Source organism: Poecile atricapillus, chromosome 13 (genome assembly GCF_030490865.1).
Source record: "Poecile atricapillus isolate bPoeAtr1 chromosome 13, bPoeAtr1.hap1, whole genome shotgun sequence".
In the NCBI taxonomy this organism is placed as follows: Eukaryota; Metazoa; Chordata; class Aves; order Passeriformes; family Paridae; genus Poecile; species Poecile atricapillus.
Genome location: NC_081261.1, coordinates 14028509 through 14055084, shown reverse-complemented (window position 1 = coordinate 14055084; position 26576 = coordinate 14028509). Strand labels below are relative to the sequence as shown.

The following is a 26576-nucleotide window of genomic DNA, read 5'->3' as shown; positions in this document are numbered from 1 at the left end:
CTCAACTTGGTGATCCAGCCCTCAAACACACCAGGGCCACTTGTCACTATAGGAACTATTTTCCCTGAGAACATCTCTCACTGCCTTTGGAGGAGGACTGCCTTTGGAGGCTGCAGGTGTGGCAGTGAATGTTTTATATCTTGCTGGCAAAGCTTTTCTCAGCCCATCTCCACACACCTGTGGCAGGCTGAAAAGCTCCCTTGGATTCCCATTCCAACAGCACTTTAGGGAACAGGGATGGGAACAGCTCATCCCCAACAGCCAGCAGCCTCAGCAGCTCCAGGCCAAGTGACACCTCAGTGGCACCAAAACCTCACCAACTGCAGAGGAGTTGAGGAGGAGACCTCTACACCCAGAGGAGCAGAAATGCCCAATTCAGGACCACCATTAGCAGAGGGGAACCGTGAACATGAATGTCCTTGCCAGGTAACAAGGGGAAGCTTTTAAGAAGCGATCACAGATTTGAGAATTCTCTTAACTATACACAAAGGAGTCTAACGAGATCAAATACAACATTTCAAAGTTTTGGAAGGCAGACATTGTGCCAAAACCCACACAAAGGTCCAGTCCCCCTAAACTTCTGGTTACCTCAAGAGCATGTCATTTCAGTGACTGCCAGTGTGTGGTCCTGGTCTTGCTGTGATAAAGGATAACGGGGAACAGAATTACACTCTTACAGTAAAATGGGGTCAGCTCTGAGAAGAAAAGCGTATTAGAAGCTGTTAGTGTAAACTAAACAAATCTGCTTAAACTACAACATATATATTACCAAGAGAAATGGCTTAAAATAAACAACCCATCTCCTCAAGCAACTCAAACTGCAGAGCTGTTTGCTTTTCAGAAGTGGTTGCCTTCACTGCCGTGGTTACTGAGCATCTTCTCAGCCTCCTGAAGACCTCTTTTACCTTGTACTTCCTCCTGGCCCCCAATGCTTGATACATTGGGCCACCTCTAGGATAAACAAGTCCAACATCTATCCTCAGAGCTTGTTTTCCAAGCTATCATAATTTTACACATTTTTACTGACACTCAAGAACTCAGTGATATTTTCTGGCCAGGCCATGAGGGTAAACTCCGCACCTCATTAAGGTGATCTTGAGTTGTGTGCAATCTGCCAGTTAGACCCTCTACTGCTTTCACATGAGCAGGTAACATCTGAATTCTTCTTTTATACAGAAATTAGTCACATATTGCCCAAGTAGATTCTCCACAAAAGATCAGGAGGCACCAAAGACACCTGAAAGTCAGGCACCAGCAGGTATTCTGAACACAAATGCATTTATTCATGTCTATTAGTCAAATAGATTCACAGAAGCATTAATCTATATAATACATGGTTTATGACCCCACCAGGCACAAAAAGTAGGTCTAGAATACCAGTACAGTCAGCTGCTTACTTGTTCTATCCACTTCTGAAAAGGCCTGCATGTTTACAAGCTCTGCTTTGCACACACTGACAGTCAGTTTTTCTGTGTATGTCATTTCAGGGCAGATCACTTACCTCTGGAAGCAAAGAACAACTAAGCTATTTGCAAGGAGAAGGCTATCAAAAACCACTTGCAGATTTTAGATCATTCCCAGGGATTAACAAACCGGTTCTTCGAGCAGGAGGTCAGTCATACCTTCTTAATCACTCAAATGCAAAAATTCCTGGGATAGTTCAAGGTTAAAATGTCAGGAAATAGGAGATGAGGCTTCTCACAACATTAACTTGCCTGCCAGCCTCTATATCCTGCATGCTTTCCTGAACCAATTAAGCAGAAAAGATATAAAAGTGTAAGGTACAACTTGATGAGAACAGTACAACACTACTGAATTAAAAGCATGCAAGAATTGGAATTTAACCATGCAAGTAATTCAAACATCTTTAATTTTAAATAGCTGAAATTGGTTTTTAAGTTTGCTTTCAGTTCCTCTAGGATGAAAAGCAGCCTTGCTACAAACACAGCCTGAGTAGATTAACTAAGTCAGCTTTCTCTTCACTTGGAAATTCAGCTGTTCTTGAATAAAGGCACTGGTCACATCAGAGTATGGGGTAAATTGCCTACCAAGCATCCAGAGTAGTCAGACTAGCTCCCTGACATATTTGGGAGATTATGAACTGGAAGGCTCTGTCTCTGCTCTTACAGCCTGCATTCCTGCTTCCCTGAAAGGCTGCCTAGTGTGGGTGGCAGTAGTTTATATTGGCAAGATGCCTCAAGATAAGGAGGTGTATAGGACAAACTCCCCCCACAGTACAGCTCCTAGAGCAGTGAACCAATGGCTACTGTCAGAAAAAGATAAATATTTGAGATCTCAGCATGGAAGCAAGTATGAAATAATTGCCCTACCTCAGCATTCAGAAACAAGTGCAGTGCAGTGAGCTGACCATCCAGGCAGGGATGATGGGGAAGAAATTTGGGGTTCACTCCACAACTGGGCTTCACCAGACACTGAATTTACACTTCATGTACAGTGATTACAAACCTGAATTCTTTCAGAAGAAAAGCATGCTGCTCTACTTCTCAACAGCATGTTCTGTGAACAGCAAATGCCTCCTGCAACCTGCCTTCTGTCAGCTCCTGTGCCCTTTATTCACATGATATTTGAAGTGGGAAATACAACCCTAGGGTGGCATCATTGGACTCATCTAATCTCCCCAGTGTAGAAAACCTACTAGGAAAGGACAAGGGAAGCACAGGAGTTTGTTTTAAATGCACATGGTTTGCATGCTGCTCCCTGGTTTGCCTCCTGCTAGCACTAATGGGCTAATTGCTCATCCATACAGCAGCTTTGGTAGGGCTGCCTGCTTGCTGTTTTTGCATTATAAATGTTCTGGCTGAGTTATAGAGCTACCTGATGGTCCCAATCCCCAACAGCAACATTAGCAGGCTCTCTGGTCTTCCCCCCTTGCACAACACAGCCTAGGCAAGCAGCAGGACATCACCAGAGCATCTTTTCTGCTCCTTGCCCTAAGTCAGATCAGCTGCAGCCACTCAGCTCTTGTGCAGTGCTTAGTTCTGAAACCATTACTGCAGGCTCTGGTCTGAAAACAGCCTGCCACCTTGGACATCTGGCCAGATGGAGCAGAACCTTGTCACACAGAGGAAACTACCAAGCCACATGAACCCCCAGGGGGTCTCAGGGCACTCAGAGGGCTCCTCCAATGCCATCATAAAGTCAGCAGCACCCAGTACGAACAGGAGTATTTCTGGCTGCCTGCAAGAATCAGAGAAGATGCCTGGTAAAGATGATGTCAGAGCAGTGGAGAACACAGGAGAAGAAAAATCCTTTTGCTTGCAAAGCAGCTGTGAATTCAAGATGCAGAATACTCACCCGAGCATAAGCATAGCCCTGCAGATTGCAATCCATGCCATTTCTTCAAGAGTGGCAAACCAAAACTATTTCAACAGATTCAGACTTGTGAGTTAGCACTGAGGACAGCCTTTGGAAATGAAAGCATGGCAACTTATTTCTGATCCAAAAAGGAGAAAGCCCAGGTTGCACAGCCCTCAGCTCAAAAATGCAGCACTGCTGAAGCACAGAAGCACTTGGAGTTCTTTATGAGAATGAAGAATGAGTTTTACGATCTACTACTGTTGCTGTAAGCGTTGAGGCAATGTGTTCCCGGATCCTGAAAAGCCATACCGTATAAAAATGAACAGAAATGTCAGAGTAAGAACACATTTCCAGAACAACTTTGTGGAGAGTAAAGCTTTAGGAGATGTAGGGTTAGAAAGTGAGAGTATAAAATTAATAGGCTTAGTATCTTTTTCATACAAATTAACAAAGCCTTGATTTACCAGGTAGTTAAGCCACAAAAAAAACCAACATGCCAAACTGTGTTTATAGGCAGAACTGTACAAAGCACTAAACATAGCTCAGTACTTCACACATTGCAAGGAGTCGATAAAAATCAACAACTATTGAAGGCTGTTCACGCATCTGAGGACAGCAAAAGTGAGATCTGCATCACCAAGTGAGTTTGATTGATTTACTCTCACAAACATCGTTTATTTTTAATGATCCACTATGAATATATTTTGCCAACAGATCAAATTTGTGTTAACATGGAAGTTCTAATGCCACTTGCTCTCTTGCATTCCCCTTTCCCATCTATCTTGGGTAGTTTAAAGCCCACTTAACAGTCCTGCCAGCTCAGAAATGGCACAAGCCAGGTGAGGATTTGGTTTTTCAGTTATTCCTTAGTTCAAAACAGACAGCATTTCTTTCCACTAAGCAGAGACTCAGCAAACCTATCACTTTATCACTGCTGCTCACACTTCATGCTTCAGGTATGTGTCAGAGACACACCTTACATAGTCTCATTATTAATATTTAGCTACTATTCTACTTTAGTTTATGACCAAGAGCACAGGAACCTCTTTCCTTCCAAAGGAACAATCAATCCTCCCTTTTCCAGTGTACCCTGGTGAAGCTGGCTAAACCCACAGATTGTTTGTGTCTTTTTGCTGTCTCTGTATTCCCACTTCTCCCATACATATGCAGCAGGTCTGTACCTCAGTCAAGCTCCTGGCTTGCCTGACAGCAGAGACACCAGCAGCACTACCACCATCCTAGCTGTTCCAAGATAAAAAATGAAGGAGGTGAATCCCAACAAACAGGTTGCATTTCATCCCAGCTTTACAAGCCAGATAACCACAAACAAAAAGGCCAGAGATGCCAGATTAATCTTAAATATTGTGGCGAACAAAAGTTGAAGCCCTGGCATGAAGCTCAGAGCAATGCAGAAGCTGGTCAGCAAGGCCACCAGCTTTGACAGAAAAGGTGTGTTCACACCATCCCGTGCTTGGTTCAGAAGCAGGCTCTGGACATGCAGCACATTCTCTGTAATCTCACTAGATAGAGCACATGTCAGCCCTACAACTCTGACAACTCTGCCACTCAACATGACCACATCCTTTTTCCACAGGAGCATCTGAGGTGGTGGCATGACTACTCATGTCACTCCTCAGCAAGCTGCCTCAGCTCATTCAGCAGGGAAACAAGTCTTCATGAACTACAGCAACAGGAGTGCCCCCATCAGCAGGGGCAAGTTCCATCTTCCTTGGGCTGAGGCTGCTCCATTCCACAGGACCTAAAAACAAATGTCCCAGCCCAAGGTCATTAGTGCACATCCAAATTCCTAGATCCTGTAAAACTGAAAAAAAATCTGAACTTGTTAAGTGAGATAAGGTTTTATGCAAATGTTCTAAGATAAGTATTTACAAAGGAATTATTGAAGACATCAGTACATGCCTGAATTCCTCCAACTGAAAGACACAGTACACAAGGGTATATTCCTATAGCCATGGAAAAAGACAGGTTTTATTCTATCCTTGTCAAGAGGAAAAAAATCCCACCACAAACCAATGAATTTTAAGTATCTGCTTCCAAAGCTGCAGTGCAGCCTCAGCAACAGAAGTGCCACAGTCAAGCTGTAACAATACTTAGATTTCTTCAGGAATGCAGCATTTTTCATTTTACAGCACATATTCATAGTAGTAAGTGTTGATTACTTTTTTGCACTGCAAGGGTTGCTTTATCTGTACAATGTCACTTTCCTGGGACACGCTTCAGGATTAGAAGCGCCCAAAAAAACATCTTAGAAAAGGATCCATTTCTAGGAGATGCAGTTATTTAACCTGAATTAGCATGTGACTGTACATGTGCTAGCACAGGGGAGAGAGGGGAATTGTGCTGGACCCACAGCACAAAGACATCAGCAACTGAGCCATGCTAAGGGGTTTTGTGGCTGTAAAAAGCATCTCTCCCACCTCTCCCTACACAGCTTTTCCTTGCTCCTCTTCCCAGACCAGCAGCTCTGCACCCTCCAAGCCCTCCCACAAACTGCTCCTGTTCAGCAACAGAGCAGAACAGCAGCCAGACCTTTCTGACCAGGGCATTCCCAGCTGGGTTACGGGGACTCAGCTGTCGATGCTGTACAGGGACAGAGGAGTGTCAGGAAAAGAAGCAGCACTGGGGAAAACCACAACCCCCCTTGGTGGCTGGGATGAGCTGCCTGGCTGCTCACCAGATTTCTGGGCACCAAACTCACAGATGAGTTTCACCTGCCACAGAATCATAATTAAACCTGCTCCCCTCAAGTGGCCCATCTTCTCCAGCTGCCAGAGCTCGCCTTGCTTCTACCTCCAGGCTCATTATTACTTAGAGATGCACAGAAAGAGTCACCTGCAGAAGCCGATCCCACACGCCTGAGCCCAGAGCAGCTCTCGGGGGGCCGGCCGGGCTGTGGGAAGGCCCGGAGCCGTGGCTGTCGGTCCGGCCGGCCGGGCTGTGGGAAGGCCCGGGGCCGTGGATGTCAGCGCGGCCGGCCGGGCTGTGGGAAGGCCCGGAGCCGTGGCTGTCGGCCCGGCCGGCCGGGCTGTGGGAAGGCCCGGAGCCGTGGCTGTCGGTCCGGCCGGCCGGGCTGTGGGAAGGCCCGGAGCCGTGGCTGTCAGCGCGGCCGGCCGGGCTATGGGAAGGCCCGGAGCCGTGGCTGTCGGTCCGGCCGGCCGGGCTGTGGGAAGGCCCGGAGCCGTGGCTGTCGGCCTGGCCGGCCGGGCTGTGGGAAGGCCCGGAGCCGTGGCTGTCGGCCCGGCCGGCCGGGCGCTGTGCGCGGAGGAAGGCGCTCCCTCACTGCACCTTTTCATCTCGATAAGGATTTTCAAGGTCGTGTTCTCTCCCCTACCGGCTCCTCCCCGGCCCCAGTGAAATGCCAAGCACGCAGCGCTGGTGCCCGGTGCTGCTCCCACCCTTGGGTGTCCCGGACACCGGCACAAGCTGCGGCATTGCCCTGGGCAGCGCAGGCCAGCCTTCCCCCGCCGGCCCGGCAGCGCCTCTGTGCCCGTGCTGCAGGCCTGGGACAGCTCTGCAGGCAGCCTTGTGTGCCCCGCCATTAACACTCCTGAGTTCAATACTGCAAATAAAACCGGGTTCCAGTCTGGGCCAATGCCTACCACTGGGGCTGCAGTGGTAGCTCGGGCTGTGCATGCTGAAGCACTTGGCTGCACCATCTGCTGAGCCTGTCTTCAAGGGCACTGCATGGGGACTGCCTTGGGGACAGCCCCTGTCCCCAGAGCAGCGGCCAAACCAGCCCAGCATCAGCAGCCAAGGGGAAAAACGAGCTGCTGCCAGCCCAGGGCTCAGGGACGGGCAGAGGTGGTGGCACTGGGCCTGGGAAGCCCTTCTCCTCCGGGCACAGGGGATGCAGCCCCCTCTCCTGTGCCCAGCAGTCATCACTACACCGATACAAGCAGCTTAAGGACCTGCGTGCACTCCCTACACCACACAGGATTTTTTAGGGAGCTACTGGAGAATCATACATGCTGCCAGCTTACAAAGCCAGCTAATTATACAATCTGTTAAGCATGTATGCGCACACAACAGTGCTTTGAGTCATTAGAGGACGGGATTTATACTTCACTGCACGCATCTTGCTCTTTGTCAGTGCGTGCCTGGATACAGCCAAAACGAACACAAGTATCTGGAATGTCTGCAGCTCGCAGGCCAGCGCATCTGAATACAAAGCTGAGCCCTGCGAGGCTCAGACTGGCTGCTGTGACCCTCAGTTGCACACAGCGCTTCCCCAAAGATGGTTAAAATCCTTACTCCCTTTCTGATCACTGAGCATCTGGAAGCAGACTGCAGCAGGTTTAAGCTATATTCTGAAGCTGTAAGAGGGATGTTAGGGATGGCATCAGTGCAGGTGATGGGTTGTGAGGACAAAGCTCGACATGGGAGCTCACAGTGGGGCTGTACTGGGTTTAATCCTGGCAGTAGGGTTGGAGCCATCGTGGTTCCTATGGCAGCAGCCGCTCCTCAAGGGCCGAGCCCAGGCCAGATGGAGATCCCTGTCCTAGGTGTTTGCCAGACAGAGAATGCTGCAGCACACCAGAGATGTCTGTTCCCTTCAGTCATCTCCAGTTCATTCCCTGGTGCCCAGTTATGATCTGCAAGGCAGCAGCTCTCCCCAGAACACCCCAGGTGAAGTGACAGCAGCCCCACGTCTGCGGCTCAGACCAGGGCTCCCTTCCACACTGCATGTGGCCAAATCGTCCAGGTGCTTTCTATGCAAAAACTGAGAGCAATAGCTATGCTTTTCAAGGATTATAAGATGTTTCTGGCAAGTCTTGAATTTCTGCTGAGGATTTCAATTCAGCTTCCCAAATGTCTAAATACCCAATATAACATGCTGATGAACTCTAACTGGCTTCCTCCACATAGCATGGCTACATCCTATGGACAGCCCTATCCTAAGCAATCACATACCTACAGCTTTATGCTATACTTTCAAAAGGATGTCTTTGGCACTGAGTTTTCCATTTTTACCATCTATGTATTGCCATATTGCCTATTATTTAATGTGAACTCCAAAATGGGATTTTAAGCATTTGGTGCAGAACGCACAGAATATTATTTTGAGGCTTTGTAACAAGTGAAGCCAAACCACCTCCGTTTTCACATGTTTTTCTTCCCTGCAAGTTGAGGGAAGCAGCAGAAGGCACAAATCCGTAAGAGCTTCAGCTTTGTCTTGGAAAATACAAGTTGGTCAAAATAACCTCTTAAAATCTAATAGAGGCCACACAAACCCAGCACAGTAGGAAATAACATTTATTTGTGTTGTGCCATATCATACCCCAGCCCCTGTTCATCTGTAACAAGGTATTTTCTTTCTCTCAGTTTTCAGTAAAGGGGATATAGTCAGGAAAAGAAGATGGTGAGCTACATCTATGCTCTCCTCACAAAAATAAGTCCACTTTGTACAGCAACCTAGCAAACAAGTTGCAGGATCTATAGGTGCTTAAAGGCACAAGACATTTAATTCCTGAGATTTTCTTGTGAGGCCTGGAGTACCCCAGGTTGCTAGTACCTTCCCCTGAAATTCAGAAAGCAAGGTTCTGAAAAACAAGCTACTTCAAAGACAGTCTTTATGCATAATCCAAATTTTTTATAGCTCACATTGTTAGAAAGACATTCCTGTTCAGCTTACCTCAGTTGTGCCTTCCCTTCTTCCATCCAAATAAAAAAGGAAAAAGCTGAGAGGGTTTTTTTCAGACAGTGTAAAGTAGTATTTCTTGCCAAGATCCCTCAGTAACACTTTTTCTCCATCACTATCAGGTTTTGTAGCCTTTATATATGCCAATGGATAAGAAGCAGCTGAATGAGTCAGTCTCCCTCAGTCAAAACCAGAATTTGTTGCAAGACATTTGAGGTAAAACTAACGCAGCTGGGGAGATGGAAAGTGTTATTTGAACACCCACTCCTCTGTGGGTACAGAAAACGAGGAATTCAGGAGTACAGCCTGCACACACCATGTGTGCTGCTCTCCAGGCAAACCACACCAGGCACTGTGCAAATCATCAGTTGCTTGATCTGGCCTCAGCTGAAGCTTGTTTATAGCTCACTGAAGCTGCTCGAATACAACCATCACTGTTGCTCAAGGCAATTACCTAAAATATCTCAGCTATTCATTTTCATCCTTATGTCAGAACTGTGTTTAATGGATCTGACACTGTGCCTTACAGTACCGTATACCTGCTATTAAGCAAGCCATCGTGAGAGCTTACAGGTTTGAAATTTGCTGCTAAACTCACTACTGCTTCACCATCAGCACCTGAATGAAATGCAACTCCCATGCCAGTATTTTTTTTTTCAGTGAACAGTTTCACTGTGTTACTCTTTTTATTTATTTCTACCCAAATGCCAATCTACACCACCAGTGCAGAATTCACGACCTGCATATTAACTTATTCCCACCAACTCAGCTAAATAAATCATTATCTACAGTTCAGCTCACCTGCAAAGATCAAGCTGAAATTCTCTGACAAACAATGTACTTCTGCTGCCCTTGTCTAGTAACTTTAATCTAATCTACAGACTGATCCAGAGAGCCAACTTGCTATCAAGTTCCAAAATCAGTGATGAATCTGCAGAACTATTAAAAACACAGACCTCATGGGCAGAGGGGAGAACACTCCTGCTTTCCACTAATAATGTCCTTTGTTCAATGTCCTTCTAATAATTGCCAAATCAATGGCATAAACAGATGCTTCTACTGTTCCAAAGCAGTGAAGACAAAGGGCGGTGATACTGCAGAAACCGCAGTGGTCAGGATGAATGAAATACAACATTGAAATTCTAGCAGCACTTCACAGAAATTATTGAGTGTTTTGCTAGGCTCCCAAGCAACCACACACTGAGCAAGGCCAACAAGCAGGTAAAATGGTGCCTCCAGTTCTGCATGCAGAAGGTACAGGGAGGACATCCAGAAAGCAGCACATACCTTTTCAGGTGTCACCTTCACCGTGTCGCAGCAGATGGAATTACAGCCCACGGCGCAGCACTGAGAAAGCATCAATCTGATATTTAAGCTGTCTGCTTTGAAAGACAAACTACAAGTGACACAGCTGCCTGGCTGAACCCACACTCACCACCCGTGGTGCCAGGCAAGCACAGCACAACTGCACTGACAGCAGCTCAGGAGTGAGCCGTGACTTCCAGGGGAACCATGCTTGGCAGGAAGGTCACTCCCACCTCAACTTGTCACTGCTGCCAGACAGTCCTTGGGCTGTTCCAGCTTACTGCAGCAGCAGAAAACTGTGCCCAAAAAGAGAGGGAGCAGTTTCCTGCATGCCAGCAAAATCAGTGAGGAGTCAGATGGGCACCTGGGCTAAAGGAATGGCCACCACCCACAGCAGGATGGCTCAGTCACTCCTCAGCTTGCTCCAGCCCTGCCAGTGGGGCTTGTGCCAGGCCCACAGCCAGAACCAACCTCCAGGGCAAAGACTTTTACTTCTTCCACCAGCAGAATTGCAAGTGGTTACAATACTGTCAGCAATGGTACACTGCACCCCTCTGAGATTGATCCAGAGGCAACCACTTAGTTACTAAAACAGGAGGGAATTAAATTCACCTCCCATCCAACCTCTACCTGTACAGCACTCTTTTAAAACATGGGATTTGTTAATAACTTTACCTCTTCTAGCTTTCCTCATCAACACATAATAAAAAATACTGGCATAAAACCAGCTCATACATCTGGTCACAGTAATCAGAAACAGCACACCTCACACACCAGCCATTCCCCTGTGTGCATCTGAACTGCTTGATGGGTGAAGTGCCCACCCTATAAAGCCAAGAACTCACCAGCTCAGAACTCAGCTTAAGGAGAACTGGGTGTGTTCAGCTTAATTTTGTGCTTCTTATAGAACTACACCAATTCACATTCTTCAGGTACTCAGTGCTGCATCTTCACAGCCTTATAGGACCAGCCACCAGCTTAGACATGCTGCTGCTCTGACACGGCAGATGATACAAATTCTCAGCGCTCATTGTAAAAGCAACAGCTTTTCACAGTTACCTGCAAACATTATTTCAAACCAGCTGAAGCACAGCTTTGTACAGCAGAGCCCCCAGGCATGGAAGGGACAGTGTCTCTGCCACATGCCCCCTGATCACAGCACAAGACAGCAGCAGGGGATCCAGGTCTCTTCTCTGATCACCAAGGAGCAGAAACTACCTGTGACTGAATGAGAAAAACAAGTAAACAGGACTAAAAGGGCACTTTGCTACACCTGTGCCAGCCAGAAAAATGCATATATAGTCCTTAGTGAGTTGAGTGCACTGCTCTGTCTTCTTGTTCTGCTCAATCAAAGCATCCCACAGGTGGGCTGTTACAGAACAGGAGCAGGAAAACTAAATCAGACAACAAAACTTTCAAAGAGGGAATAACCTCAGTGGTGAAGAAAGAACATGAGAACTCTGCTGGCTTCTCCCATCTAGCATCGATGTACTTTATATTCTCCCAATACAAAACTATGCAAAAAGGATAAAGAGCTCATAAAGCCACAAAAAGAAGCAATTCCAAAATGAGCCATCAGGAACACTAAGAGAGTGCAATAAGAAATATTTTGTGATGGTCCTGATACAAGAATAAACCACAGCTTTCCCAAAGGGTATCCAGGGAATTTACCTAGATGGAACTGACCAGGCTTAGCCCCAGTTTTAAGAACTGAGAAGAGCTCTGGTTCATTGGTGATTGCTCACAGCATCACACAAACACCAGCCACCACAGAGCCCCAGTGCCACACGGCCACCACTGCTGCACGAGCACAGCAGCTGGTGGCTGCACAGGGACACGGGGCTGCCACTTCCAGCTGGGACAGGATGTGAGGAAGGTGAGGGCAGGCACAGAGCTCAGAATCACACAAATCCCAGCCCCATCACGGCGGTGTCAGAGGCACAGGCTGAGCTCTGTTTTCTCGGCAGGATGCCTGGCACTCGCTGTGCCATTTCAGAGTATCACTCAGTGCAATGGCTGACGGGCAAGATGAGCCAGCTGCATCACCTCACCCTAGCCAGGAACAGGCACTGCCACTGAGCACTATGGGCTGCAACTGCAGCTGCAGGCAGCAGTAACTCCACAGCAGCATTTTCCCCTGTTCAAGATGTTAGAAAGGATGTACTTTGTCTACAATACTTAAAGACTTTTGAAAACCTAAATCATCAGCAACACTGTATTCATATCAATCTCTTAGTGAAGAGCTGAGGCTACATCCTTTAAAGGCAATTCACTTCCACTTGCACACAGGTACTTATTTAAGATAGCTGCACTCCAAACTGTTACTAGTTCAACTCTTTGCTTACCTGTGGGATAAGAAAGTTTAGATAAAGGTATTTGACATTAAAATCAGTTGAGAAAAACATCCTAACAAGTTCCTAAGCCTATTTGCTTTTCATAGCATGATAGGCTTTACAATATTTCTTGCAATTCTCTGCTTCATGCTTTGTTCAAAACTTCCTGATTATACTAATAAAATAATGCCCAAAGCACACCAAAAATCTTTTAATAGAGTCAAAATTGATGTATTGAATCTATTACACCACCCAGCCTTTCCCCTCCACTGGAAAAGCATTAGAGCCTTTGGACATCTCATTTCAACAAGAAGGTTATTTAGTTCTTGAGTTTGGAGTAAAGTATTTAATCGCCAAAGGATTTGCAAATTACACATGAATATGCATGTAGCACTTCTCACCATGACATAAATCCTATTGTATATTTATGAATGGATTGCTTTGCCTCCAGCTTCTACATGTATATAAACACAGGTTTTAATCTTCAATTCCTTCCTCCCTCCCTTCTTTTTAAGAAGTTGCTTAAACGAATTTGCATTTTTGGAATATATTACCTACAGTGTATTTCTTGTCTCTTTTTTAAAAAAAAAAACCAAAAACCAAAACTCCATGAACCTCCTTCTCCCATTAGGCAAAGTGCTTATTTATGAAAGGCTTTAAAGACCCTGTAAACGTGGTCATAAGGGAAATAAGCAACAGTTTTATATGGTTTGGGAGAGAAAAAGTTGAGGCAACAATCACTGGAGAAAGGAGTGCACCAGAGCTGGGACACAAAGGTATAAAATGACAGGGCAACAGCTTGCCTTTGACTGCAAAGCCACTAGCTGGGGGGGACTAAACCCTCCATAAATACAGAGAGTGCAACATAAATAATAAAACTGTTCTTGTGAAATCCCTAATTCATACTGGCATAACCTCATTATTCCCTACATCTCTGAACAGGCATCTAGGCTGGTCAAAAAGCGGCTGCACCAAAGCAGCATTCCAGCCTGCCTTCAACAAAAACAGGTAAGAAGCAGTACTATCATTCAGAGTTGTTGCCACACAGCTGTCCATCTACTCCAGACAAGTAATTCAAACAATAAAGCCTTTAAAGAGCATTGTTAAAATTATTAAACTTTGGTTATTTCACTGCAAATCTGTTCTGTATTAAATCTGACTGTGAAGGAGCACTTACCAACATGCCACACTCCATCAGAAGCAAGTGCCACAAGCAAACTTCCAAGCAGAAGGTTTAGGGGTGTGAATACCACTTGGGCTGCTCTCATTTTTGTTACTACACACAGCAAAACCCCAACACTCAGGAGCTCACTGCACCAAATGCCACCTTCTCTCAAGGACCTGGTGCCATTTGGCTCTGGTCAGGAAACCGGAGCAGGCTCCAGGCCCATCTTGGTGCCTGGGGTGGTGGCAGCAGCCACACAGACACGATGGGACACGGTCTGACACGAGACCAAATCCTCCCAGCCCCACACAGGCAGGTCCAAAGCAGGCTGTGAACTGCAGCATGCTCAGCTGCAGTCATGTGCTCCTCCACTCACCCAGGGATCTTTTCCTGATGGGAAGGAAGAACCACCACAGCACCTGACCCAAACCCCGCGGTGACCGCACGGGAAAGGAGCCCCAGCACAGCCACGATACTGAAGATGCAACACAACTCGTCAGAGCTACCATCCAAAACTGCAGGAACCTCCGTCTGGGAAGCAGATAGGAAAGAAACCAGGAAGCACTCTGGGGTATTAACAACAGACTACTGGACAAACAGAGAATAAAGATGAGAAAATTCAACACAGAACATTTGCTTTAGGGATAAGAGTGTCATTTACAAAAGATGTGTGAAAACAAGCCTGAGTGGAAGACTGTGTGACCAGTTCAGTTGCAAATTTGTCTTTGCAAACTAAGATTTTTATCCATGCAACCCTTTTGCAAATGACCACACGAGGCTCCTGCCATGCACCTCTCCCCTTCCATCCACCCAATCTTCTCCTGAAAAGGAATCTTAAAAAGGAAGTGATGAGTACTGCCCAATGAATATAAGAGAAGCAACTGAGATGTGCTTTAAGAAAGTATTCACATTCAGGTTCTGCTTACATTAGCATCAGCCAGATGAAAGCAGATACCTTCTAAACTGAATTATTAGTAAGCCAGTTGTATGAGAAACTCACCATGGCTGCCACACAGCAGTCAATTAGTAATTAACAGATGACAGATGACAATGTATCTACCTTTACTCAGAATTATAGACCACCTCAGCTGAGTTTTCATATCCAAATTTAAAAAGAAAAACAGAAAAGTTAAGAAGTCCAAGATATCTTACAAAACTTCAGTGCCACAGAAAACCATGGGACGTGGCAGAAGCCATGACATTTCACTTCCCTCCACATACAGATTAAAAAAAGACAGAATAAGACTCACTGAGGGCTGCAAAGAGATCTCTTTCCCAGACAAATCTGCCCATGTCTAGAATACTGGAAAACTTTTTGAGAGCTAGTTGTTAAACAGCCTAAAGCCTTCTATGTATGTGTCCATTAAAGAATTAAACAGTCCCATCAAGGCCATAACTTGTGTTAACTCTGATGAGTAGACCTTGTGGTGGGACATAAGGAAAGACAAATAGCAAGCCTGGCTTACTGCCTTGCTGGCTGACAAGCTATTTAGATTAGCTGGAAGTGGAGATGACTTTAAGGAATTTCACAAAAATCTAAACAAGTGAGTCAACTGACAGCTGAAACGGAGAGAGACCAGATGTTGAGAAATGTTGAATAATATACTGAATGGGAGAATTTAACCTCCTTATTCTCTGCAAGGTTAACACACCACTAATCAAATACACCTGAGCATCACCACATCCATGCTCCAGCAAAAAATCCTGTTCAAAATGATGATTTAATTTCAAGTTTAAACTATGCCAAAACTCTACAATACCAAATGTTATTAATGCTAAGAATATTTGTTTTTTTTTAAAAAAACACAATTCAATATGAAAAGCTCACCCAGAATTAGATACAGTAGAGGTCATCAGGATTTAGGTAAGTCTTACTATTTTTTTGAAAAATACCCAGCACCACCCAAGACAGGCCACCAGCCTGAGGTACCTCAGAAGAACCTGGAAACCTCACAGAAACCTGGATAAGTCACAGAGCCACATCACATGTGACAGCCAAATACTTTCCATTATCATCCCCACTCAAATCTCCTTTGAGATGATTTGGATAAGCAGCTCAAATACACACTCAATGTTTCAAACAGTCCAACAACGGAGCCAGTGTCCAGGATCAAGATGTCAGGAGATGACTCCTCCTCTTCACTTGGGCCAGGTGCTGTGGTGTGACAGGTTTCTGCTGCCAAGCCACGGTGCCAACCTGCCTGAGCCCTCTCTGGAGGATGTCCCATGGGGTTCATGGAGCTGATGGCCCGCAGGCTGCATGGCCAAGGGACAGCCTGGGCAGCTGTGCCACCAGCATGGCTTCTAGTGGCTGCAGAGCCCCAGCTGCTTCATGACATCCAAAGCTGTGTCTAGCAAAATTAACCACCCAATTATCCACAGTACATTTTCACAGAGCCCTTCAGGGGTTACCTACATTTTCCTGTGCTGCTTGGAAGGTCCAGAAGGTTATTTTACCCACTGCTGTTCCTCTGCAGGCCATCCTCCCTGTGGGGTAGGGTTGTGAAGGATGAAATAGCAGAGAGCCCTCTCCTTGGCAGGGGACTGCCCTTGTTCTGAGTACAAGGCTATTAAGGCAGTTGAAAGTCACATATGAGAAATCTGCAAGCTGTTGCAGGGTCATTTAAGCAATAGTTTCACTTACATTTCGGTTCAAAGTAGCTGTGTGACCACCTTACATCTCAACTCAACAGAGCAGATATGAATGACTGCCTCTTGCAAATCAATACTGTTTATTGCGTGCTTTAAATCAATAAAGCTTTCCTCCGTGGAGTACATTCTTCTAAAATAGTAATTAGGCATTTGAGAAGAACCAAACAGTTTCACTAAACAATACCATTAGTCCTGAAACATCAGTTTGACATCTCAGCCAGAAAGCACTTTGTCAGAACTAATTAATCCCTACAGCACCTCCATGAATTGAGAAAGCAATTCATCTGTTTTTTAAATGTGTTGGGTACTTATGCTGCAGAACATCATGGCTGGGGTGGAATCCGTAAGTATCAGCATAAACTGAGAACAAACCAAGCCAGGAGAACCCATCCAAGAGCACGAAAAAAACATAGAACACTGACAGCTGTAGGATTTGGCTTCTTTGCATCTTCCTGTTACACACCAAACCTCCTGTGACTATCTGGAGAGTCTTCCAGATGCCACTTCACAGAATGAGTGGCAGTGAAAAGCAGTTATTTTTCTGCAGGGAGCAGTTTTGCCCACTGTTTGTTCAGCCAATTATCTATGCATGTAGCTTTAAAGGGAGGAGGGAACAGTAACCTTAGGCTCTGTGAACAAGAACTGAGCTTAAACTGCTCAAATAAAGCCAAGTCCTCATTACCACAAGTAAAGCACGTAACCTTACTAAACAGGTCTCTAAATGGCAAGCAGCCAGCATGAACAGGTCTCTCCAAGGAAGTGGTCAATCTGCATAGCTCTCCTACAGGTTGCAGGCAGCAGCATTAGTCTACACACCTCCTCCTATCTCTGCCAAGCTGCTGCCACCGCTCTTTATTGATTAATTATTCCAGCTAACACATGTCCTGCTGCTGCAGCACTCAAGGCCATCAGGTGCAGCCAGCCATGGCACAGGGAGACCAGCAAGGCTTTCCCAAGCCAGCTGTATGGTCTGTCCCTCTCTCTGAGAAAGGCTTGAAGGTGTCCCATACGACACAAGTGATTGCCAAGCCCAGCCCAGGACATTTCCCTCCTGTCAGACGTGAGCTCAGCAGTGTCCGTGACGCGTGCAGGAACGCGCTCTGGGGCGGTGATGCTGCTTGGAATGCTGAGCACAGAGCAAGGACAGCCTTGGCAGCCTGCAGCCACCTCCAGAAGCACACAACAGGAATCATTTCCTAACAGACTCCTCCAGCAACTGAGATTAGAGCCAGTTCCAAAAGGTGGAGTGGTGGGTCAGTGACAGGACCCCCCAAGCCACCTTGCAAACATCACTTCTTCACATACAAGTAATTTCATTAAAATCCTTTGGACAAATCTTCCCATGTTTCACAATACATTTTCTGGCACAATTTAGAGGAATTTAAATCAGATTCAGACACGGAAAATTTTGCTGCAAACTCATCTTCCAAAAACCATGCTAGCTATGAAGCTGCCCTGTGAAGAATATCTTTAGGAGATGCTCTGCCTCATTGTTGGTTTCACATGGGCTCCAGCAAATGAAAATCCATTCTTCCTGTAAAACTCAATCAGAAATCATGGGCCAGAGCTAAGCACCTGGGAACACCTCCTCAGCTGGGCTGGCAGAGAGCCTGACCAGAAACTGGGGACAGTTTCACAAGTGCACCCTCAGCAGCATTCCTGGGTTGCCAGCCCCACTCCCACTCCTCCAAGCCTCCCAGCTCAGCCCCAGCTGTGCCACCACGAGTTTCTGCACAAGCACACACAGTCTGGATCAATTGCTCCTGTAAATGAACCCAGACAGCAAAATGGCATTTTTCAGCCAGACCAGCTTCTGGACCTCACTCCCTGCAACGATACAGAATTTTACCCTGGCAGAAGCAGCAGCTTAAGGTGCCCCAAACACAACAGCACCAAGTACCTGCCCCAGATGCCCAACACCGCAGCTACCTCTCCCCTGTCATAGCCACATCTTCTGGAATTTACTAGCCCATTCCCTGCCATTCCACTGGATGGAGATCAAGATAACTATGCTGATATGAAAATATATGACCTACATAGGGAATGGAATTGTTGAGTCCGTTGCCAAATAAGTTCCCAGTCAGTGGCAAGTTCTAACTTCATATGCTGACAGTTTTTGAAGCAAAATTAAAGGAGTGAACTTGTGAGCAAGATGACCTTGCCAGAGCAGAAGATGAAGCTCAACCTACATATTTCTAAACAATGTGATATACAGACATTTCTTCAAAAGCATTTCTGATCCTTTAAGACTCGGAATTCCCCAAGATGCATTAAAAAGCTGCTGACCTGAACAAAGCCTCACATTTTTTTATTTTTTTTAATGTTCCATAGGGAAGCAAGATAAAGTAACGTTTTTTGTCATTCTAAAGTCACTGCCAGCATCCTCTGTCTCTACACACGTGTGCATAGCACACCTTTAGCAGTGATGCCCTTGTTAAAAAGCATCACACCTGTTGTGTTCAGTTCCCTCCCCAGTGTGAGGTGAGCTTACACTACTGAGGATGCACACTGGCTCTGAAGGCAGTTCCTGCAGTCTTCAAAACATTCAGGCTTGTCTGTGGAGTCCAGGGGGAAAAAAAATCAACCCAAAACTCCCCCAAAATAATAAAGCATGATCTTTTATAACTGGTGTGATGCATTTCAGCTCCAACCCACTTTTCCAATCTAGAGGTGCATCCTGAGCTAACTCATCTTGGAAGACACTTGATATTAAAAAATTAAAATAATTTCAAGTGTCACAATAATCTTACTTGCTATCCTTGTCTCCTCATGTATTAGCACCTACATAAAACTATTACCATGGAAAAAAGTGAGAACAGCACAAATCCTACACATTAGGACACCTGTTCTAAGAGGTGGCATTTGGATGACTTTGAAGACTGCATTTCTGTCACTCCCTTCTGTACTCGTGGAAAATGGTCATCAGCAGTTTCTATGGGCACACACTGAGCTGCCTGCTCCTTATAAAGCTGTCAGCTATTTTGGGGAATGCAAACAGGAGAAAGCAGCAGATTCACATATATGTGACAGGGTGCTTAGCTAGATATCAGCAAAGAAAGGCAACACCAGGCATCAAACTAGCAGCGTTCAGCTGCATGACCTATGCTGTTGGCACTGATGAAAGAGCATTTCTCTCCTCTGGTTCTTCTATCTTGGAGAATCTTTCTCTCTTCTCCTTATTCTTACTGATTTTCATCTACAGAAGAGCACAACGCCTTTTGTTCCTGCTGCCTTTCATTGCCCTCCCTTCTTCCAGCCCTTTCATTTTGAAGGATTCTCACATTTAAGTTAGCTATAGCAGCTTTATTCCAGTCATTAAAGTTATTCTACATTAAGCAAGTAATCCTAGGAGTAGACAGTTATGTACGAATTTTCAGCACAACTCTCACATTTTTAAATCTTTAATAAAGGCAGTTTGTGGACCAAGTGTGCAGAGCAGACTGGGGACAAAAAACAAAGATCAGAATAATGCAGAGGAGACAATACTCTGCAGTGTTCCTCATAAAGCCTAGAAGGGCAATTCTCGAGATCAGCAAAGCTGAATCTTTCTGAGTCAATAACTATTTCAAACACACAAGATCTCACATGTGACACCACATGCACTGGCCCTCAACCTTGGTAAATCTCTTCCCTGCTTTGGAGGCTCATACTGGAAAAACCTTCATGTGGAGTAGGAAGGGAATTTAGGCAGCAAACACAGAACCTGGGCTTTTACTTAATGAACATCTCCCAACCCTTTACAGCAACAAGAGCCTTCAAGAAATGATGGGCCATCAACTAAGGTACTGCTGCCTCTCAAAATTGAAAACATCTGTTTAGCAATTTCACCAAATTTAAGCTACAATTGCTCCTATTTCAATAGCTTTCATTCTCAACAGGAGTCCAGTGATAGAAGTGAAATGAGAAGTTCAGTCAGCTCCATCTAAAATAACCCAGAAAAACCTGCTTACACCACCAGGCCAGTAGGATATTCAAGATATCACCATAAATATTCAAGAGTGGGGCAGGTTATCAGGCATGGCCAAATTTTCAATGCATCCTGAAGCTTCTGTATTGAAAGGCAAAGAGAAGTTAAAACATTTATCCTCTTACCAGACAGTCTGAAGGAGAGTAGAAGTTCCTCTAAACCCGCTGTAAAGAGCCCAAGGACAGCACAGCACTGGAACAGAGATTCCCATCTCTAATCCTCACTTCTGATGAAAACTGAAATCTCACTCAGGGCACTCTGTTGCTCAAGTGCTGCTTGTGCTGATGCTTAAGAACGAGCAGCAGCTGGTGCTAAAGTTTTGAGACATCACTGGTATTTTCTGTCTGGCCACCAGCACAGCAGCTTCCAGAGCAATGCACCCTCTGTGTTAAGAAAGCAACTGAGACAGCTCTCTGACATGGTTTGCCAACTGGTATGGACTGGTGCAGATCTGAAAGGTTGTGCTTAGCTTTAAAACCAGGAATGACAAATTTTCTCCCCCAGCTCAATAAGGTTTGATCTCCTGTCACACTTTATTCAATTCCTGAATTTTCTAATTTCCAACAGATCTACCAAAAGAGGCAGCTGTGTGAGCTTCCTCTTACAAAAGGGAAAACACAGTAGGGTTTTGGATTTTTCCCCACCTGCTCAGAAGAATTGCCTTAGAGATCTTTAACCTGAAACTCCTGTAATGCAAAGTATTTGATTCTTTTCCATTACACCATACCACAGGGACAGCAACAGTTAAATCATAAAATTCTTCAGATTATTTAATCTCAGGTGACTTCCCAAAATGCTCCAACATCCACAGGTTTCTCAGGACCACCCTGAGTCTTAAAAGGTACAAGGTAAAAGTGCTTTGACATGCAGCTGCTTCAACCAGAGCATCACTTGGGCCAGCTCTACAGGACAGTGAGAAGCCACTGGGTACCAGGGACCTCCTCCTGGCAAAGTCTAACAGCCCCTCTCACCAACAGCCCACCAGCAGGACTGGAGTCATGTGTTAAACAAGAACTGGAAAAGCACCAGCCCAGCTTCTGATTTCACAGCCCAAGGCCAGCTGAGATCCCACCTTTCACCCCCTGCCTCCCCTTCCCTGCTGCAGACCCCTGTGTGCCCACAGTCAGATCTGCTTCCCTGGCAGCCAACCTCAGCAGGACTGCAAACCTGCTTATCACAAAACAGTGGGATGGCCCATGCCCTGAAGCTAGATGGTATCCCTGCTCATGTTTATTTCCACTAAATTAAGCTAGAATGAAAGATTTAGGGAAGGTTTAAAAACCTGTTTCTATCTCTCACTACCAGCTGCTACTCACGGATCAGGTTTACAAAGGTCCCCACTGCCACTGGGTTCAGAGTGAACCCTAACACACACATCTTCCTCCACATTCCTCAAACTTGCCTTTCTACAGCCATGTTACCCAATATCTATTGCTTTTTGCTGGGTTACAGACAGAATGTGTAAGCACAGCACACAGAGCAATGTAGCAAATTCACAAACCAATGTCTGCAGCAATTTTAAATATGACTTGTAAAAGGCTAACCTTGCAAACATTTAAACTTTAAAATACAGTGATAAAGTTTAGCGCTCAGTGTGTAAATCCAAGTTCATTCCACTGTAGGGAGCAGGCATCTTATCACCTGAGCTAATGAGAAACCCCCCATCAACTGATTTTCACAGGGAGTGGTAATTACTTGGAAGACAAGATTCTTTCCCGTATGGCAGAGGAGAATTTCAGCTGATAAAAAGTCACAGTCCACCAGATGATGGGTAAGTGTTGTGTCACATAGTTGTTCTACTGTGGACCACTAGACTCCTCAAACCCTTGCAGATTTTCAGGGGCAGTGTCCAATGCAGGTTGTTTCCTTGGTAGCACTACTGGAAGATGACTCAGATGCAAAGCTCGTCAGGGCCACGTGTATTCAGGTGTATTTCTATGTGCACAACAAGTGCCATGTGATAGGAGTTATCAGGATGTGTTTGATTATTCTCCTCTAGCAGTGGTGAGCAGGTAATGATTCTGCGACAGCTCAGTACACACGGCTAAATAAGGCACCCATTTAGTCATTTCTGTCATTCCTGAATCACTAACCAAGGACACACAGGAATTTTTATAAGCCTGCATTAGGCCTATTAGATTTCTCACTAGTCTTCATTCTCTGAACAAAATAAGGATGCCAGGAAAGCATTCCTAATTTAAGCTTCCATCGACTTTTATGAAGGTTAAAGAAACAAACACCTTGGAACAACTCTATTATTGGCCCTTCTCAACCACATTCCTAAAACTGAACCCCAAGATGAGTTCCAAAGCCCTGCCTGGCAGCAGGTTACATTTGTGTACAGTACACACAAGGATTATTCCTGGAATGCAGAACACTCCTTAAAATCTTGTAAAACTGGACAATCATTCACTTCCATGCTTAACAAAAAACCCATCTAAGTAAACGGAGCAAAGGCAAAGTCCTGACACCCCACCAAGAATGGAAGCCCCTTCAAGGAACTGATCGCTGGAGCAAGGGGAAGAAAGGAACAGATATTCAGAAATTGCACTTTCTGCCCTACCACAAGGAAAAAGCTCACTGTCAGATAGGGAAGTGTGTGAAATTTATCAACGACAAACTGCATAGTTCAGATTGTTGGAATTTCCAACTCGCTAGGATGGATTTCTGAGTTCCTGTTTCTGGGAACTGTAGCTAAAAAAGCATTAAACGAGAAATTTAGAAACTTCTAATTTCAATGATGATCCAGCAGCTGAGCTTCCTGCATGTCCAAGCTCTGGCTCACCATGACTGCCTCAAGCATGGAACTACAACATGCTAGGACAGAGTGTCGCTTGGAAATGACCTCGGTCTTGAGCAGCACCCTGTTTTCTGTTTATCTTACTTTTCTAAGTGAGCGATGCAGGGAAAGAACTACTCAGGGCAAGCAGGAGCAAGGGGATACGGCAGGGAAGAAGGCGGCAAAGAGGGGCGATCAGAGACACACCCTGAAGTCAGTGACCTCCGCGATGGCCAAGCTCGGTAAGGCCGCGCAGCTGCCCGCAGAGGTGGGCCACGATGCCGGACAGGGCCCGCCGACACCTCCCGGCCGCACTTTGTCCCTCCCCAGCCCCGAGGCACCGCCGCTCCCCTGGCGTGCCCCGCAAGGGCTCCCAGCCCCGCAAGGGCCGCATGGCCGCGCCGATCGCAGCCGCGGCTCCGCAGCGCGGCTGGGGCCGGCCGAGGAGAGACCAGAACGGCAGCAACGCGACTCGCTGAGCGCCCTGCATCCCTCCCCTCCCTGCAGCGGGGCAGGCGCCAGTACCCGGCCAGGCCCGCAGGTACCGCCGCCACCGTCCCGCCCTGCCGTGCCGCGGAGCCCGAGCGGAGCCGGGGGACGGCAGCAGCAGGGACCGGCCGGGCTCCCGGGGAGCCGCTCCGGGCTCTGCGCGCACACCGCGACCGCGGGGTCCCCGCCCGCCGCCGCCGCCCACCTGTCGCGGGGGTCCACCCAGCTGGTGGTGCGGCTGCCGTGGTCGATGTAATACACCTTCCCGTCGTAGTCCCGCGCCTCCTCCCAGCCCTCGGGCAGCGGCAGCTCCTTCCGCGGCATGGTCCGCACCGCCGGCCGCGCCGCCCCATGCACCGCCGCGCTGCGCTCCGGGGGCCGCGCCGGGGCTCCCCTCCCGCGGGCGGCGCGCAGCGGTGCGGGGGCCGCGCCGGCCCAGCCGCGCAGGGAGGCGCCGCCGCCGGGCAGCCTCACATGCCGGCCCCGCGGCGGGGGCGGGCCGGGGCGGTGCGGGAGGGCGGCGGCGAGCCCGCGGTCAGCGCTGGGCGCGGAGCCCCGGCCGCTCCGCCCGCTCACGCCTCCATTTCCTGCTCCGCCGGCGGCCGCACCGCGAGTCCCGCGGCGGCACCGCCCCCGGAGCGGCCACGCCCCCGGCCACGCCCCGGACACACCCACACCGGTCACTCCCCAGACACACCCACACCCGGCCACGCCCCCCCCCGACACACCCATACCCGGCCACGCCCCGGACACACCCACGGGCGCGCTCCCCGCCCCGGGCGGGTCCCGCAGGCCGCACGCCCCCGAGCGCCCCGGGGCGGCGGGGCCGGGCAGGGATCGGCCGGGGGGCTCGGGGGCCTCGGAGCACCGGGTCAGGGCCGGGAACAGCCGCCAGAAGCGCTGCCCTGCTCGGTCCCTCCGAGGGGAAGTGCCAAGGGCACAGCGCGGGTGTCAGGGAGCGGAGCGGGGCTGCTCGGTGCCCTGGAGCACACGGCCGCGGCGAGCCGGTGCTGGCATCGCACGGACGGGCGGCCCTGGGCTCGGAGGTGGCCCGCAGGTGGCCCTGGGCTCGGAGGTGGCCCGGAGGTGGCCCTGGGCTCGGAGGTGGCCCTGGGCTCGGAGGTGGCCCGGAGGTGGCCCTGGGCTCGGAGGTGGCCCTGGCCCGGGTGCAGTGCCCTCGGGTGGCCCGGCCCAGCCGTGGTGGGCTCCCCGCAGGGGCTGGCGGGGAGCCAGGAGCCATCGGAGCAGCCCATGGCAGTGCCAGGGGTGACTCGCTGTGGGCTCCAGGGGGAAAGCTCGTGGCAGCTGGAACGTGGACACACTCCGGAGCGTGGGGAAGCCGGGTTCCAGAAGTAGTTGGGGAGGCAGAGACAGGCGGCGGTACGGCCACATGCCGCAGGGAGGGTGACGGTGCCCACCCCGCGGGCTCTGGCACAGCTGCCCTGCAGTGTGGGACCGGCAGTGAGGACGTGCCCTCCGCAGCTTCTCTCCCCACATCTCAGTCATTTCGGCTGGAGCGGCCAGCCCGTGACACGATGTCCCGAGAGGAGCTGGTGGCACGCCGTGGGGAGGGTGGCGTGCCCAGCCTGGCGTGAGGGCAGCTCCGGGGAGGTTCCCGGTGAGCACCGGCCAACGCCGGATTCCTGCTGTCCAACACCGGGGAAAAACAAGAAGTTTTGTAGAGCTTCAGCTATTGAAACAACAGAATGGAGCAGGGATCCCTGCCAAGCAAAGGGGTGGAAAAGGAAACTGCAGGATGGGAAGAGGGGAGCCTCGAAGGGCTGGAGAGAAAAAGTAAAAGTGAAAAAGACAATCAGAAATAACATCTCACTTTTGTGCCAGATTTTGTGGGATTTTTTTCTCTCGGGCTTTCTGACAGCCTGCTGGGAGTCAAGGCTGCTAATTCTCTGGAGGCCAAAGCAGAATGTGGTAGCAGTTGGCTGATGAAGTGGTTGAGCAGGGAAGAAAATGAAGACAAGTAAAACTGAAAGTGAGGCATTTGGAAAATAGCCCGGTTTAACCCCATTTTATCTGAAGCCAGACTTGGTGCGGACTGCTAAATAAATTGCTCTTATGAACAGCACTATACACAAGGCTTTTAAATTAATAAAAAATGAAGAATAAAGGAATTAACACCGTCTCTGTCCACAACTCTAAGCAGGGCTTGTGGTTTTTTTCCGGCAGGGAGGACTGGGAGCACTGGGAGCGGTGCCGCTCCAGCGAGCAGAGAGCGCAGGGAGCCCTGGGCCAGCGCCAGCGGAGGGCAAAGCATTTCTGCGGGGCACTGGGCTACTCACTGTGGCTGTTATTTTCTCTTTTCTGCTTTTGATTTCGTGGGTAATAGTGTTTCTCTCTTTGTAAAACGCTCAGCAAATGCTCAGGACATTTCAAAAGGGGAAATGTGGCAATGGGAAGAAAATCAGCAGCAACCAGTGCTTTCAAATATTACAATAGAAGAAGTAAACAGCAAAGTGATAACAAATTATTGTGTATTTTCACGGTCCTGTATTTGTGGTCTTATGTTTCAGCACAGAGATATTTCCAAAAGGCATATTTATTTTAAAGCTTTTTTATTAAAAAAAAATAATTCAGAGCATATGTAGAGCATATAGGAAAAGGCTGCATGTAAAGAAGCTGACCGAATACTCTTTGTTTTCCAGAAGTCATCAACTCTATTTACAAAGAAAGTAATTGTGTAATTTTTTAAATGTAATTGGTTTTGAAATAAATACCTCAGAAAATATTTGCAGGTAGTTCTGACTCAAGTAAAAAAAATTTATTTGTCCACTCCTCTTTATTTATTAACTCAGAAAAAAACTCAACCTGTCATTGAACCTTATGAATTTATAAATGTAATCTGGAATGTGCATATGGTCACTTACTCCCTTTTACCACTTACACTCACAACA

General features: G+C 47.6%; 2 protein-coding genes across 2 annotated transcripts in view; one reads left to right on the top strand and one right to left on the bottom strand.

Moving 5' to 3' along the window:
* WWC1 (WW and C2 domain containing 1) overlaps positions 1-24157 on the bottom strand; it is a 66935-nt gene extending 42778 nt beyond the window's left edge. The window contains exon 1 of the mRNA XM_058848882.1: positions 23873-24157. Coding sequence (XP_058704865.1) covers positions 23873-23991 — 119 coding nt within the window. The 5' untranslated portion in view covers positions 23992-24157. The remainder of the gene's footprint in view (positions 1-23872) is intronic.
* On the top strand, positions 23990-25268 carry LOC131584243 (basic proline-rich protein-like). The gene is made up of 2 exons (XM_058849152.1): positions 23990-24713; positions 24790-25268. Exons 1-2 carry the CDS (start codon positions 23990-23992, stop codon positions 25260-25262), a joined length of 1197 nt encoding a protein of 398 aa, XP_058705135.1. The 3' UTR covers positions 25263-25268.
* Positions 25269-26576: the final 1308 nt, after the last annotated feature.

What these genes read in the sequence shown, in the direction of transcription:
- LOC131584243 (XM_058849152.1), top strand. Translation starts at nt 23,990, where the DNA reads ATGGTCCGCACCGCCGGCCGCGCCGCCCCATGCACCGCCGCGCTGCGC. An exon ending in GGGCGGCCCTGGGCTCGGAG is followed by an intron (nt 24,714 to 24,789) that starts GTGGCCCGCAGG and finishes CTGGGCTCGGAG; the next exon opens with GTGGCCCGGAGGTGGCCCTG.